Source organism: Musa acuminata, chromosome BXJ1-9 (genome assembly GCF_036884655.1).
Source record: "Musa acuminata AAA Group cultivar baxijiao chromosome BXJ1-9, Cavendish_Baxijiao_AAA, whole genome shotgun sequence".
Lineage (NCBI taxonomy): Eukaryota > Viridiplantae > Streptophyta > Magnoliopsida > Zingiberales > Musaceae > Musa > Musa acuminata.
The window spans coordinates 8,332,757-8,347,746 of NC_088335.1; the positions used below are offsets into that span (position 1 = coordinate 8,332,757).

The following is a 14,990-nucleotide window of genomic DNA, read 5'->3' on the forward strand; positions in this document are numbered from 1 at the left end:
GCGTCGACATGCCAGATGAAGTCCCTTTTGACGATAGTGCCAAAGTCCCTGAATAATAGGGTAGAACTTTTTAATGACTTGCTCCTTGTCTAGTCCTGTAACTGGGTTTTGACTTCAATAAAAATCCTTTTTTCAGCTTCTCCCTTGTCTGCTTCACCCTTCCTTTATGTGAAGAACTTCTTGAGATTTTGCACGTTTCATGTCCTCGGCAAGGGGTGGCCATGCATGGTGGCGAGTCGATAGGTGCCGACCTGGACGACGTCGATAACTCGATAAGGTCCTTCCCAGCTAGGGGCGAGCTTGCCGCGCGTTTGGGTCGGGTTATTGATTTCGGTCATGAGTAGGACCAGGTCGCCCAATCTAATCGGTTGAGGGTGTACCTTGCAATTATAGATCCTCGCGACAACCCTCTTGTAAGAGAGGTCTTTCACATGTGCGTCTGCGCGTCGCTCTTCGATCAGGTCGAGGTCGACTCGTAGTCCTTGAGCTGATGTCTATTCGTCGTATTTCTCCACCTGAGGGGTGGGGAAAGCCACTTCGGGGGGTAGGACGGCCTCGGTCCCATATGAGAGGCTGTAGGGAGATTCTCCGATTGCGGTTTTGGGGGTGGTCTGCAGGGACCATAGGATACTGGGAAGCTCTTCCACCCAGGCCGATCGAGCTGCGATCACCCTCCTCCCGAGTCCGTCCAAAATAGATCGATTGGTTACCTCGGCCAACCCGTTCGTCTGAGGGTGGGCCACCGAGCTGAATCTCAACTGAATCCCATAGTTCGCACAGAACTCCCGGAACTTTGCGCCGGCGAACTGGGTCCCGTTGTCCGTGACAATGGCTCCGAGTAAGCCGAACCGAGTCACGATATTTCTCCAGACAAATTCTCCACTTGTCGTTCTGCGATCCTTGCCAACGGCTCGGCCTCAGGCCATCTGGTGAAGTAGTCTACTCCCACTATGATATATTTCCGTTGTCCCGAGGTCGGAGGGAAACGACCAAGGAGGTCCAGTCCCCATTGTGTGAATGGCCACGCGCAGTCAATGGGGGTGAGTGGGACTGCAGGCTGTCTGGGCGTTCGGGCGTGCCTTTGGCACGGGCCGCACTTCTGCACATACGATCTCGCGTCTCGGCACATAGTGGGCCAGTAGTAACCTTGACGAAGCGCCTTAAACGCCAGGGTGCGCCCACCTATGTGCTCACCGCAAATATCGTCGTGGACTTTGGCGAGAACCGATTGAGCCTCTTCGGGCTCCAGACAGCGCATGAGGGGGCGTGAATACGACCTCCTGTATAACCGTCTGCCAATTTCACAGTACCAGGCGTGGGTTCGACGTAGGTGCCGAGCCGCGGGTTCATCCTTAGGAAGCGTCCCGTGACATTTGAATTGTAACATCTCCTGCACCCATGTTGAACTCACCGAGCTCTACTGACCACTTGAGGAGGTGACCTACAAGGTCAAATTTAGACAAAATCTTCCAAAGCGGTTGGTCAGTGATTACCTCAATCGGATGAGCTTGGAAGTAGGGGCGCAACCTTTGGGCGGTCAATATAGCGCCAACGCGAGCTTCTCGATCAGAGGGTATCGTTCATCGGGTCCGTTAAGGACATGGCTAGTGTAGTAGACCGGTAACTGCTCTCCAGAAGCCTCCTTAATCAGGACAGAACTAACTGCATGCCGAGAGGCGGCCAGGTAGACACCCAGCTTTTCCCAAGGGGATACCGAAGCAAGGCGGGGGAGGGATGCAAGATGCACCTTCACGTGGGTGAAAGCCTCCTCGCATTCCACTGTCCATGCGAAGTCCTTGGGGTCCTTAAGAGCCCGGAAGAAGGGGAGGCACCGGTCGCCCGATTGGGACAGGAACCTTGACATGGTGTCGAGCCTCCCGTTCAGCCTGCATGTCGATGATTGCCCGCACCTTTTCGGGTTCACATCGATTCCCCTTTCATGGATGATAAACCTAAGGAATTTGCCCGAGTTGACACCGAAAGCGCACATGGCGGGGTTGAGTCACATGTTGTACCTCCGTAGCGTGTCGAAGGTCTCGGCCAAGTCGGACAAGTGAGCCGCAGTCGCGTGACTTTTCACAATCATATCATCGACGTATACCTTCATGTTTCTCCCAATCTGGTGAGCGAACATCTTGTTCACGGTCCTTTGATACGTAGCCCCCGTGTTCTTCAACCCAAAGGGCATGACTTTCGGTCCTTTGATACGTAGCGCCATTTGAGCCCGAAAGGCGGACACATGGTCCGCTGGGTCGGTGGTGGCGTCGTAAGCGTCCAGGGAAGGAAGTTGAAAGTTGACAGGCACCAGCTGGTCCCGTATTTCAACTACGAACGGCGACCCCCGGTGCGGATCGTCTCCTAGCTCTCCCTTTGAGGTATGGACTTCCCTCCGTACTGCATCGAGTCGTTGACCATGGAGGCGCAGTTAGGCCCGGAGGGAGTCCGTCGAGCCCGAGGATAGCGTCTCCTGCTCGGGTTGGCCGGTAGGGTTCCCCACTGCTTGATCTCCAAGGTGAAACGCCTAGGTCTGGGGTGAGCCAGGGAGTTCCGGGGTGGGTATGTGTGTAGGCGCTGACGGCTCTAGTCGATGTGCAGGTTGGGCCGTCGATGGGTTTGCTGATTAGGAAATGAGCGGGAAGATGGTCTGCACCATCCCCGTCAAGGTTCGAACCTAGTGGGCAAGGTCCTGGAAGGCCTCGGTCGACACGGGTGAAGGGACGCTAGGAGCACCTTCGGGCGGAAGCAAACCCGGGTCATTGAACAAACGCCAGTAGCATTCCGAGGTTACGACGAGGTCGTCTGCCCGTGGTCCTTCACGTGAGGGGCGCACGATCGGCGCCCCTACTAAGAACGATCCCTCGGCTAGGGGCTCGTTGATGTCGGTCTGTGGATCCCTTGACATTTCGGTCCTCCTTCTAGCGCCAAAAATGTTAGTGTAAACTACTTTAAACCGTGGCCTCGGGGCCGACGCGACTGGGTTCGGGTCCGAATGATGGGGATCTTCCCGAGACGACCTTCGAGTCCGTCGGGGGTGGTTGGGTGCGGTGGTCAGGATGGTGTCGTTGTCTCCTCCGAGCAAGAACTTCTCGCCTTCACGTCTCGCGGGGACCTTCGACTTCGCTCTTGCACAAAGGTCGGGTCGAGGTGCTCGGCCCGACCCCTCCGACGATCAAGTTAGTTGATGTGAAGGGGATTTCAGATGGAGAAGTCCTCTTTCTTCTTTTCTTCTTCCCCCCATTCCTCATAATGTAAGGGTTTTTATAGGAAGAATTACCGTCGCCTGACGTGCCTGCCTGCAGGGAGCAGGATCGTATTTCTGATAACGTCTGTCATTGCCATTGACATGGCGTGAGGGGCCGAGCCTGAACAGGGTATTAATGCGCCTCGGCAGGCATTCCGGTCCGCGTTGACTGGATGGCTTATCAAGTTGACAGAGGCGAGATGCATCACCTGACGCAACTGATGTTACGTGAGTCTTATCGTAATTATTATTCTCATCAATAGTTAATCTAATGATTGTTATATAGAGACACTGTTAGGAATCCCCATGCCTGTAATTCCAGGCTTAGAGAACGGCTTCATGAGCTCGTAAGGGACGACGCCCGCTCCGACTCTGTTCTTCAGCTTAGGATCAGAATTCCGTGAATCGATGATCCCCTCGATCTCCCTTATCCTTCCATTGAATCTCTCATAGGCTCGTTGGATTACCGGATCTTTCACCCACGCCGCCTCCAGCTTGCTACCCAGGTACTCCTCGTCCACCGAATGGCTCGACAGCACATCCAGCACCGCCATCACCACCGTCGCTTGGATCTGGCTGGGCAGACATTGAAGAAGTGATACCTCCGGCTTCCTCAAGAACCTGACAAAATTCTCCTTCTGCGCATCCTCCGTGGGCATGTTGGTGCGCGCGATAGATGGGCGATTCGGAAAGTAGCCTCCGAAGCCGTACTGCCCAAAGTTCACGGCGGCGTGGTGCGCCGACGCTACCCATATGATGGTGGTCAGGGTGTGGATGAGGCTCTCTAACGTGTTAAGTTTCGGCCACCATGGCTCGTCCTTCTTGTCGCCGTGTCCCTCGGTCCGGACCTCGTCCCACCACCTCTGGAGCTCATAGTCGTCGGTGATGTGGCTCGTATCTGGGTAGTAGTGTGAGACGTAGTCCTCAACCCACTGCTTGATGGCAGACCAGATCAGAAGGCCGTCGTTCGCGAATGGGTAGTCGTCGACGGTCAGCCGCAGGCCGTGCTCGGCTGTGGGGTCCTCAACAGCCATTCCCCTGAAATGAACGACCAGTTTAATCCATCGGTTGCTAACGATGACTTCCAGTAATCCGCCTGTTGTAGTGGTTAGTACCTTCGAATCAAGTCGGCGGGCAGGGCTTCCATGTCGAAGCGCCAAAACTGGTCGTAGGCGACGGAGCTGATCTCCATGGAGTACTTGAGCGGGGAGAACGATATCTCGATGATCCCCCCGCCGTTTATGAGGGCCTGCCTTGCAAGCGCATTGATCTCCATGGTGTAGCGGAAATGGGGGTGCAGCAACCGGTAGATCGGGTGCATCTCGCTGAGCTGCCGATGCGCCGCGATGCTGTAGGGCTCGACGCAACAATGTGTTCTTAGCCTGCGAGTCAAGTCACATTTCAGATCGGTGCCGCAAGAACAGTAATCGACAATGCTAAAAGAAGGAGAAAGATGATGAACCATACCAATGGCTGATGAGCTCGTGGTGGCACGAATCGTGAGCACGCACATGCGACTTTGCATGCCTCCATAGCCAAACCCCGGTTGCGTCCCGACGAGGACGGAACACCTGCTTCCATTGGGGCCCCGTCGCAGACGCTGGTATAGTAAGCTCGATCGCAAGCGGCCTCAGAGTGCCATCGTTGGTGAGGAAGAAGATGGTGCGAGACCCATACAACGTGGTGCCTTCTAGCTCCCGCACCTTGTGCACGTACGGCAACAACAGATCATGGTAATCTAACATGAACAGCCTCTTATTCTCGATTGCCTGACGAAATTAAGCAGACCTATGAGGTTCCTTTAAACACCTAATGTTGCCCTTTGATATTTAGTCAATACCTCATGCACGGTCATGACTCCTTTTATCTCTTCCTCGATCATCTCCTCCGTTATTGCTGACTCAGGAGGTCCATAGACCTCAGGGTCGAGTTTGCTTACCAGAGGAAATTCCTGCACGATGGTGGAGATGTTAGATCATGATTCACAAAGATGACACGATAGCAAGAACTGGTCGTCACCTTGATCAGCTCAATGGCATAAGGGTTCACTCCGGCCAACGTTTGGCGAGCAAACTCTTCGTCCCTAAGCCACGAGAACTTGTCCCCTGCAATAGATACACAACGGAGCGACCTTCAGCAAACGCCAATGCGCGAAAGATAGCAGTCGAAGATAACAGGAGGTTACTCTCGATCATTTCAGGTGAATCGAACAGCAGCAGTTCCTGAGTTCCACCGCTAATGGCATTTACCAAACGAGGAAGCAAGCCTTGGAAGAAACCCACTCCTTGTCGCTTTGGCAGTGTCAAGCCATCACCGAACAATGAGTCAATGGCAGTGAAGTGCGGGAATCCGAGCTTGGCATCGATGACAGCGGTCTGGATGGAGGGAATAGCCGCACGAAGCGCCGATCGCAATGTCCTGGACGAGAAGGTCGCTGATTTGACCTCAGAGAAGGCCTCGTCTCTTGGAACGTACACGAAGCCGCTCCTTGTTTCCGATTCTGGATCTGTTTGCATGCCACAAATTATACTCAACGCACGTACTACAAAGCACCGTAACTCTACTGTACTTCCTTTCATGTCAACATATCTGAATACCTTTCTTTGATCTCGGGCGGCCTGTCCTACAGCGCCTCGGATACGGGAACTCCTTGCTACCACCAAGAACCGGTCTGGTTTTGCTCACATCATGATCTGGATCACCTAGATCATTATACAGATCGTAGTCGTAGATCCTCTCGAACGCCTTTCTCTCTCCCTGACCGTCTCCTCTGATGACTTCAAGCTCTAGTTCCCTCAATCTGAGAAGCCCAGCTGGTGTTTGGGCAGGCAGGTATGACTAATTCCAAGCACAGGAAGCACATTTAGGATCAGTCGTCTATGCAATTCAAATATGTGCGCGCACACACAGACACACACACACATATACCTTGTTGACGAAGAACAATCTCTTGTCCGTGTTGTCTGACTTGGAGTGTACCCATGATTTGCATGTTATAGTGAGCGTAGTAGCAGTAGCAGTATGATCGCTGGCGTCGAGCTTGATTTCCTCCAGAAACATCTCCTTGCGGTGCTCGTTCACTACAAAAACCCCTCCAATGTCGCCAAAATCCTTTGGAACTTTGAAGGTAGCCTCGTACTCGATCTCATCCCCATGTTGCTTAGCCTTTTTAGCATAAGCCTTGACGGTCTCCTTTTCCCGTCCAGTCTCTTTCACATAGTCAAACACGAGTGAATTGAGTCAAAATATGGACCACCGGACTCATGCATGCATAGAATTAATGCTTGGTAAGGTATTGTGGTTTTGCTCGTCTTCTCTTCCCACTTGGATGAAGATATTCTTTAGCCACCAGAGCTCTAATAGCCTTACGTTTGGCTCACTACAATAACAGGGAATGGCGCAACGTACGTCTTCCATACGTGTCTTATTCCTCCGTAGACTTTTCTTGGACTATACGACGACTTTTGGTTAGCGTCACTCTGTCCAAATCATTGTAGGTTGATTTGTTCGTCGATGGTAGGGAATTGCAGTTCATTGTTCTTGCGATGGTTTATCTTTGTGGCACCATGTTGAATGAGAAACTTGGACTTTGGCCTCGGAGAATGCATCTTCAGGAAGAAGATTCCCAAGTTTGGGGGTCATGTTTTCTATTTGTATTTCACAAATGAAATATGGTGGGATCTTCCTCCTTTCAGTACAAAAAATAAAAGAATCACTGAATCGACAATTTAGATGAACCGAACCTATTCTTCTATCAAATTAGACTTGAAAGTTTCTAAAATAATCAAAAAATAATAATAAATCAACAAAGGCAAGGAAGATCAATGGAGTAACTATTTCTATCATATTTTCACGTGGTTTCTCAGATCATTTGGCAAGCCAAGCCCAACTAGAACGACTCCAATTCATCATGCAAAATAATCAAGTTTAAAGAAATGTGATCAAAGAGAAGGACTCCTCATGGTTTAATGTTTCTATCTATCGATGCGGAATAGAGAAGAAGAAAGGGAGAGAAAAGAGATGCATGTGACAATGAATGTTTCATGGGCGGATAATGCATACAAATGTGACTACGAAAGCTTACTTGGATTCAGCTCGGTGCTGACGAGCTCGAGCAAGAGCGTTTTGCCGAGCAAATCCTTGACGTCGTCGATCCCGCGCGGCAGTCCAAGGTTACTCAGTAAGCCGCCCACCGTCACCTTGACGGTGGCGACCGCTTTGATGGCCAAGACGGCATCCGTCTCCGCTTGAGAGGACCGGAATTCCTTCAACGCGCAGCGTATACTGCGCACGCCGCTTCTCTTCGAGGTCTTCTTCGACCTCACCAGCACCGGTCCGTGGGGTACTCCACGGCCGGAAGGAGGGGAGCCGCCATGGCAGAAGAGGAGGGAGGAAGCATGGCGATTGAGTTGAGGCGTCAGCATATTCTAAAGAGAAGAGAGGGCGGCGAAGGTTTCGCAACTGCGTCGAAGACGACTGGCTTATGGTGTATATAAAGACGAACTTGCGTGGTGGAACAGTGGGGTAGCTGAACCCATACGACTAATGTGCGTGTCCGAAGTCAAACAGGGATTTCGTACGAAAGTAAGGTGAGGGAACACATTTAAAATGCAAATATATTTGAAACATGTGTCGAGGGTTTGTCCGGTGAGAATACATTTCAAAGGTGTATCGACGTCTAATATATATTTTAAATATGAATTGATATTTAGTAATTTTTTTTAAAAATCAAACTTGCTTCGATGTTATATTTACGATATGTTAATGTAATTTTTAAAATATTATATGATATTATCTAAAATTATAAGTTTGTCAAATTTAGTAAGAAACAAATAAAATTTATGTCTTTGTAGAATTTTATTTATTTTATATTTTAAATTATTTATATTCATTTATATTATTTTAATTTATATTTATTATATATCTTGTCCATACAAATTTTTTTATAAGATTATATTTATTTATTAGAAGGATAAATTTATCATATTATATTTAATATATTTTTAAAATATAATTTTATCAAATAATACTTACATATGTATTTCTATTATTTATCGAACACTCAAAACATTTCATACTTACATATTCACTAAAACTTATTTTGAGCCTAACATCATCATCTTATCCCATCATTTCTAACGTGGATCTTCGGAAAGAAAGAAAAAAAATGTCAGATTTATTCAACTATGTAATGTGGATCAATAACAACATTATAGTAAAAAAAGCCTAATCATGCAGGAGGAATTTAATGACAGAAAATTCAAATAGAGATTGGATAGTTGGTATGGTTGCCCCAAAAACCACGTAAACGGTTGACAATTTGGCTTCAAGCAGACCGACACCGATAGATTTCGGTTCCCATTGCTATTCCTAAACGTGAAGTCCAAATCCTCCATCAACACAGGAAAACGAAAATGGCGGTAGGAATCCAAATCCTCCATCAACATATGTCACGTGTTCTCAAACTTATTGAGACTGCTGAGTTGTCGTGCCACATCTTATCGAAGCTCCAGTGATTTCAACGATCAATCATCATAACGTGTAAGACTACTGAGTGTTCTTTTTGGGTTGGGACTCCGTACGGTTCACTAACAAAGCAAGTTCCACGTGTAAAAGCCTTCAGCCTTCAGCCTTGGTGTTTGAGTCGTCGTAGATGTGATGATCCATTTCGAGCGCGTTACTATTTCCTTAAACGGATATATATATATAGCAATTCCATGCGAGGTTACGTAAAGATATATCGAGAACTCAAAAGTCTCCACCTCAAGCATGCTACTGTTTCTCCGATGCCTAGACTTGTTGGCACAAACTACGTGGCATGATGGAAACCATACTGACTTCCACCAAACGTGAGGATATCTTTTACGTTACATCCTTAATTTATGATGATTGTGAACCAATCACCACAAAAGCAATTTCAAGTGTTTATCTTTTTTTTCTTTTTTTGAATACAATAACTACTTTCTTATACACTTATGCACGACATATTCTTTGTGATAAAACGATGTTGCCTTCTCCAATCTAAGATATTTGATAGCTCGACTTAAAACAAACTATAGTAACACATGCAGATCAATAAATCTTAAAAAATCTTGACATGCCATAAAATAACATTCAATACATGAATATTAACCCCAGTTTCAAACGAAATATGAGTTGGGAAGCACTACGAAAATCGAGTCCATAATGGATATCGTTTTTATATTTCAACTTTCTTGTTATGAATAAACTTCATCAGCCTAGTAGATGAGCTAAAAAATAAGTTAATTATCTTCCTCCGATTATAATCTCATTAAATTATTACGATTATATTAAGTCATGCTCATGTCATGATATAATAGAGAATGGATCGATCTTTTTCTATTGATATTATTATTTACTTGTATTATAAAAAAATCATTAAAACACCAACAAATACAAATTAATTTTTTCTAATTTTTTCATTCATAAAACTCAAAGTTTCGATTTCTTAATGAATATCTTCTGACTTAAGTATAGGGAGCTCAATGATATTAATCTGGATAAAACGATATCGTTGAATTTGAAAACATGATCACGAGATCTCTGATAACTTTGCAACATTTTGCGTTAACGAAATTATATTTGTGCTGTTTATAATTGATAGAAAAAGAGGAAATGACCGAAATTACAAAAATAAAAGATAAAAAAAGCAGGCAGCCGTTCTTTTCGATCAAACGGCCACGATATCTTCAGAGACCGATCGCCATCTGATCGTGATTCGGAAGGACGAGGGCGCTCTGGTAATTTCACTATCTTACCACCCATACTCCATAGGTCCGCCTGCGGTTTGCGAGAACTCACCCTCGCGCAAAGGTCCAGAAGAGCCGCAAGCCAAGGTAACCTTCCCCAATCATTCCGCAATTGTTGCTTAGGAAATTTCAATTGTCGCAATCCTGATCTTAATAACTCTCTCGTAATCGTGGTTGTGTCTGATCTCATAGAGCAATCGCCCAATTCAATTTTCGGAATCTTTTAGGGCACCGTTCTTTTCTTTTGTCGATTTGATCGGTACCATTTTCCGATCATCCCCTTGCATCTCTTGGATCTTGGTGTGGTTTCTCGTTATACCGTGGGTACTGCGATCAAATTTTAGTTCAAGAAAGAATCTTGATTTGCGATCTTGGTTTTCTGGGCTCTGGCTCCTCGTCTCCCTTCTTTATTTGTATGATTATTTGGATCTATTGTTTGATCATGGGTTTTAGGGTTCCATTTCATCGAGTGGAAGAGAAGGATGGATCAATTGGACATGGGATATCTGGAGGACGAGGATTCTCCAGTCATGAAGACGTTTAAGGCTGCGACGACGGGATTAGCGGCAGGGACCATTTGGGGCACCATTGTTGCTACTTGGCATGATGTGCCTCGTGTCGAGAGGAACGTTGCTCTTCCGGGGTTGATAAGAACATTGAAGCTGTGCGGGAACTATGGGCTCACCTTTGCTGCCGTCGGTGGACTGTACATCGGTGTGGAGCAGTTGGTGCAAAAGCAAAGGATGAAGAGGGATTTCATAAATGGTGCTGTGGGCGCTTTTGTTGCTGGAGCAACTGTTTATGGTTTTAGAGGTACCATTTTTCTCTATTTTCATCTAGCACTAGAATGTAGAACGTAAGCTCGCCGTCTTCCTTCATATATCTGTGGTCTGAGTGGCTCTTGTCATGACATTACTGAAAATTTTAATTTTCCACAATGGTTCTGTTAGTAGATAGTATCCGTAACACACACTGCATCTTGATTTTCTCTGGGAAATATGGTCTTGGAAATTTCTTGTTATTGAACCTTGGTTGGCATATCTGTTGTCTACCTGAAGAACATATTTTTCTGACATTTGTGTTAATGTGTTACTTTGCTTGGAAACCTTGGTTGTTATTAAGCTTGGCTGCAAAAGTGAGTGCTCTAGTTGTCAATCTTGAGGTTATTTAACATGGTGCTGGAGCATTTTATCACGTTATGCAATTGATCACCCATGAATCCATTAAGCTAACTGTCTAAATGCTTTCCTACTTGAATTTTGATAGACCATATATATGGATTGATACTAGGTTCTTTAATGACCTTTTCGTCGAGTACATTTTTAAGTTGTTTTGTTTGAACTATCTTGCACCACCGGAGACATAAAATATCACATGCTTTGTGCGTAATACAAACCATGGTTTCAAGTATCAGTTTCAAATTTATGTAAGCTGTGGAATTTCAATTGTGACCTTTTTAGGATGAATTACAGTAGTTCCAGCTGAGATTCAGGAAGACTAAAAAATGAACAAACTAAACTAGTTAGATCTCACTCAGGTGAAAAATCTGCACTGAATTTTGTTTTTGCTAAATTAAGATTTAATACCTTGAAAATAAAGATCTGGTTATGTAATGTAGAAATAGATGCTCTTCTATATGGAGGTACATATACAGATATACTTATATATCAATAAAGTATATGCCAAGTGAAGTATCATGTTGTAATATACTAGTGTTTTTTAAAGAAATTTGTATCCAAAACATGGCTACTGATCACTTGTTTTGTTTTGCATGGTCTTGACCATTCTAAAAATATTTGATAGTGAGTTAATCTCTTGCCAGCCGAGATAACTGATCAAGAAAACATCAAAAGTAAAGCCAACGGACAAATTAACCTTAATTAGTTTGTTCACTTGGAACACAAAACTTTGGCCAAAGTTCTAAACTTAGACTTGACTCTGGACCATAACTAGTCAAAGTTGATTTAAACTTCAAAGGTACTTTACTTCCTGATTGACTAAATAAATTGGTGTCAGCTGAACATAAAACCTCAGTACAGGACCATATGATATATATCTATTGATGCAGCTTCTATAGGTTATCTGATTTTTCAAGCTGGCTAGCTTCTTTTGTTGCTAGAGGACCAGTATGAAGAATTTCATTCATATCGTGGCATGTTTGATTAAAACAGCATGCTGTTGTTTGGTTAGTGCCCACTTTCCACCGAAATAGTTGTTATAGCTAGCCTACTATTTATCACTTATAATGATCCTCCAATGCTTATCCATCTTGCTAGCTTAATGGTTTTTGATTGTAGATGTATTTTGCTTTAGTTGTCAAACTTGTGCTCAGGTCTGCATCTTTTGGTTATAGATGGTTTTAATTGGAGATATATTTAACATGCATTTGTTTCTGTATCGTTTCTAGTGACTTTAATAAAATACTATTTAATCCAGAATGTTATGGCAGTTGACCACAAAATTGGTTCTTGAACTTGTGTGTTATGAACTGTATATGTTGAAGAAATCATAAAGAATTTTTTTCACTTAGGAGTTATGCTATGATTTAAAATATTATAGAGTAAAAGGTCCATATAGCTGACCCAAAATGGTTTGGATATTGTAAACTTGTTGTTGTCATCATAATATTTCCACGCTAAAGCTATTTAATAATGTAAACAGATTTTCAGGCTGTAGTTTATGAATTTTGCATCAATATTAATAACTGTTTTGTGAGTAGGAGTGTAATGTCAAGATGCTATCTGATTGTTGCTTGGTGATTTGCAAAGATATCTACACATAATTTCCTCTAGTTTGTTCTTTTGACTCGCACTTGTTACCATCACCATAATGTGTCCTTGCTCCGATAGGAGATAAAGTTTACTGAATCTATGTTATCTGTTTCTTGGGACTATCCTGGAGAAAAGGCATAATACGAGTCTTTTTCTGATGTGTAATATCCATGTTTTATCATCATTTTGCTTGAGATAACCCAGTTTACCTGATGTGTATTTCATCCGATGTTCAGGCAGGAGCATTCAAACAGCTCTCACTGGGGGATCAGCTCTTGCATTTACTTCTGCTGTTCTGGACATCGGAGGGCGCACGACAAGAATCGATAACGGGAAGGTGTATGCCCCGGTTACTATCGAGAAAAGACCTGCTGATAGCTAATTTCTCGTAAAAGGTGTTCAGCATCTGGCGACCACCGCAACCAAAATGGGGCTCCTGCCATCTAGTTTGTGTTCTGAACTAATTTTAATTTGTTCTATCCGAAGGAATATTACCTTGCTGCTGTTCTCAGTACCTACGCTTTGTCTGTGAAACCAAAGTGGAGGAAACTGCGAAATAAGCCAGTCCTGGTGTTGTTTTGGTTGATGACTATGCTGGACTTCCTTGAGATCAATTTTCTGGTGTTTGTTGCTGAGCAGTGGAGATGATTTCTCGTTTCACTGCTAAACTAAATCGTGGAATAAATTTGAGAGTAGCACATCTACATAGCAAGCTGTTAGAGTAATTATCAGACTCGTCATCCGTAGCAACAACCTAGTGATGGGAAGGTACAACATGCCGTGTCTTTGGTCTATGCTAAGTTCCGACCACAGTGAAGGAGACTCGAGGGTAAGCTCACACATACTGTGTGCTGCATATAATCCATATGACACGGTAATTCTTCCTCTTGTTTCGATCCTCTTATGAGGCTTCACATTAACTTTTGGATACACATAAAAAGCTGATATATTTAGTTACACCTTCCCTGGTGGTGATCTCAGTTGCGACGACGCGTCATTAACTGTGGCGATCACCCGCTGTCTGATCATCTTGTTTCTTCTTCGCCAATCTTAAAGTCTTTTTTATGGAGCTCTCTCTCTCTCTCTCTCGTTCTCGTGCCTGCTTTGTTTGATTGATATTCATATCGTCTAGTTTCTTTTTGTCGTCGATCCCATGGTTCAGCGGTCTAGACGAGAGACCCAGAATCGAGAAGGAAACAAGGGAGGGAAGGATGACCTTGGACGCTGTCGTCTCCGGTTTTGGGGGATCCCTCAACTCGGAATCGGCTGAGAGCTCCCCGCTTGCACCCGATCAGCCGAAGCTGCTCCTCTTCGTGGCCGACAAAGAGCCCTCAACCAATCGCAGCCGGTGCGCTGGTACGTGTATATTAGTAGCAGTAGCAACTTCTTCCCGCTCGTATTAGATGTGTTCCAGTTCTCGTTAATTGAAAGGATTAAGAGACGGAGACCCTTTTCTCTTCCTTCCGATTGAGAACTGTCCTCTCTTGGCGCGAAACCCTTCTGATCTCCTTTTTCTCTAAATCAGCAGATTGGTTTTTTTAACGTCGACTAATTATTTTCTCTGTTGTTCGATCTGGTATTTTTATGTGGACGGTGCCCAATGCCGTCAAGATTATTCTTTTATTGTTTTGTTTTGAAGTGGTATTCTTTCCCACATCTACGTGATAATGGGTTTGGAACTGTGAGGTGATGCGTTCTGATTGTTACATTTGGTTTCTTTATCATCTTTCCGATACTCTGACTTTTAATTGAGGTTCAAATTTCTTGATCTGCTTTAGTTTCGGGCAAACCATGGGAAGAGATAAACCCACTGGATGGAAAAAAAAAAAAGCATTTTTGAACGTGGATTCCTTTAATTAATGGCAATCTTTGTTAATAATCTCTCCGTCGAGATATCACTTTAATTTGTTTCTACATGATTTGTAAGTTACATATACTGATAGGAAATAAACTCATTTCTGTTCTGTAACAGATATTGATCCGATCTGTGGCAGATAATAATGCTAATGACTAAAGTATGCTAGTTAAAGAAATGCGTCATCAATGTTCCTTTCAGCACTTCATATATTTAGCTTCTATTATGGAAAAGTTTCAATCAATTGCCTTTTTCATTCCAGCATGTTGTTTTTATAGTTTCTATGATATCACTCCGATTCCTTTTCTTTTTTGTTTTTCTGAACGAGGTGATGCTAACTTGTGCCTTCTTTT

At 44.6% G+C, this 14,990-nt stretch overlaps 2 protein-coding genes across 2 annotated transcripts; one reads left to right on the plus strand and one right to left on the minus strand.

The window, feature by feature from the left end:
- Positions 1-3,465: 3,465 nt before the first annotated feature.
- Positions 3,466-7,698, minus strand: LOC135592975 (probable lipoxygenase 8, chloroplastic). The gene is made up of 9 exons (XM_065082737.1): positions 7,326-7,698; positions 6,170-6,450; positions 5,839-6,079; positions 5,427-5,747; positions 5,261-5,346; positions 5,082-5,192; positions 4,709-5,010; positions 4,357-4,623; positions 3,466-4,279 (listed from the first exon to the last, which is right to left on the minus strand). Exons 1-9 carry the CDS (start codon positions 7,663-7,665, stop codon positions 3,520-3,522), a joined length of 2,709 nt encoding a protein of 902 aa, XP_064938809.1. The 5' UTR covers positions 7,666-7,698; the 3' UTR covers positions 3,466-3,519.
- Positions 7,699-9,992: 2,294 nt separating this feature from the next.
- On the plus strand, positions 9,993-13,396 carry LOC135592978 (outer envelope pore protein 16-3, chloroplastic/mitochondrial-like). Its single transcript, XM_065082739.1, has 3 exons — positions 9,993-10,098; positions 10,465-10,824; positions 13,019-13,396. Exons 2-3 carry the CDS (start codon positions 10,494-10,496, stop codon positions 13,162-13,164), a joined length of 477 nt encoding a protein of 158 aa, XP_064938811.1. The 5' UTR covers positions 9,993-10,098; positions 10,465-10,493; the 3' UTR covers positions 13,165-13,396.
- Positions 13,397-14,990: the final 1,594 nt, after the last annotated feature.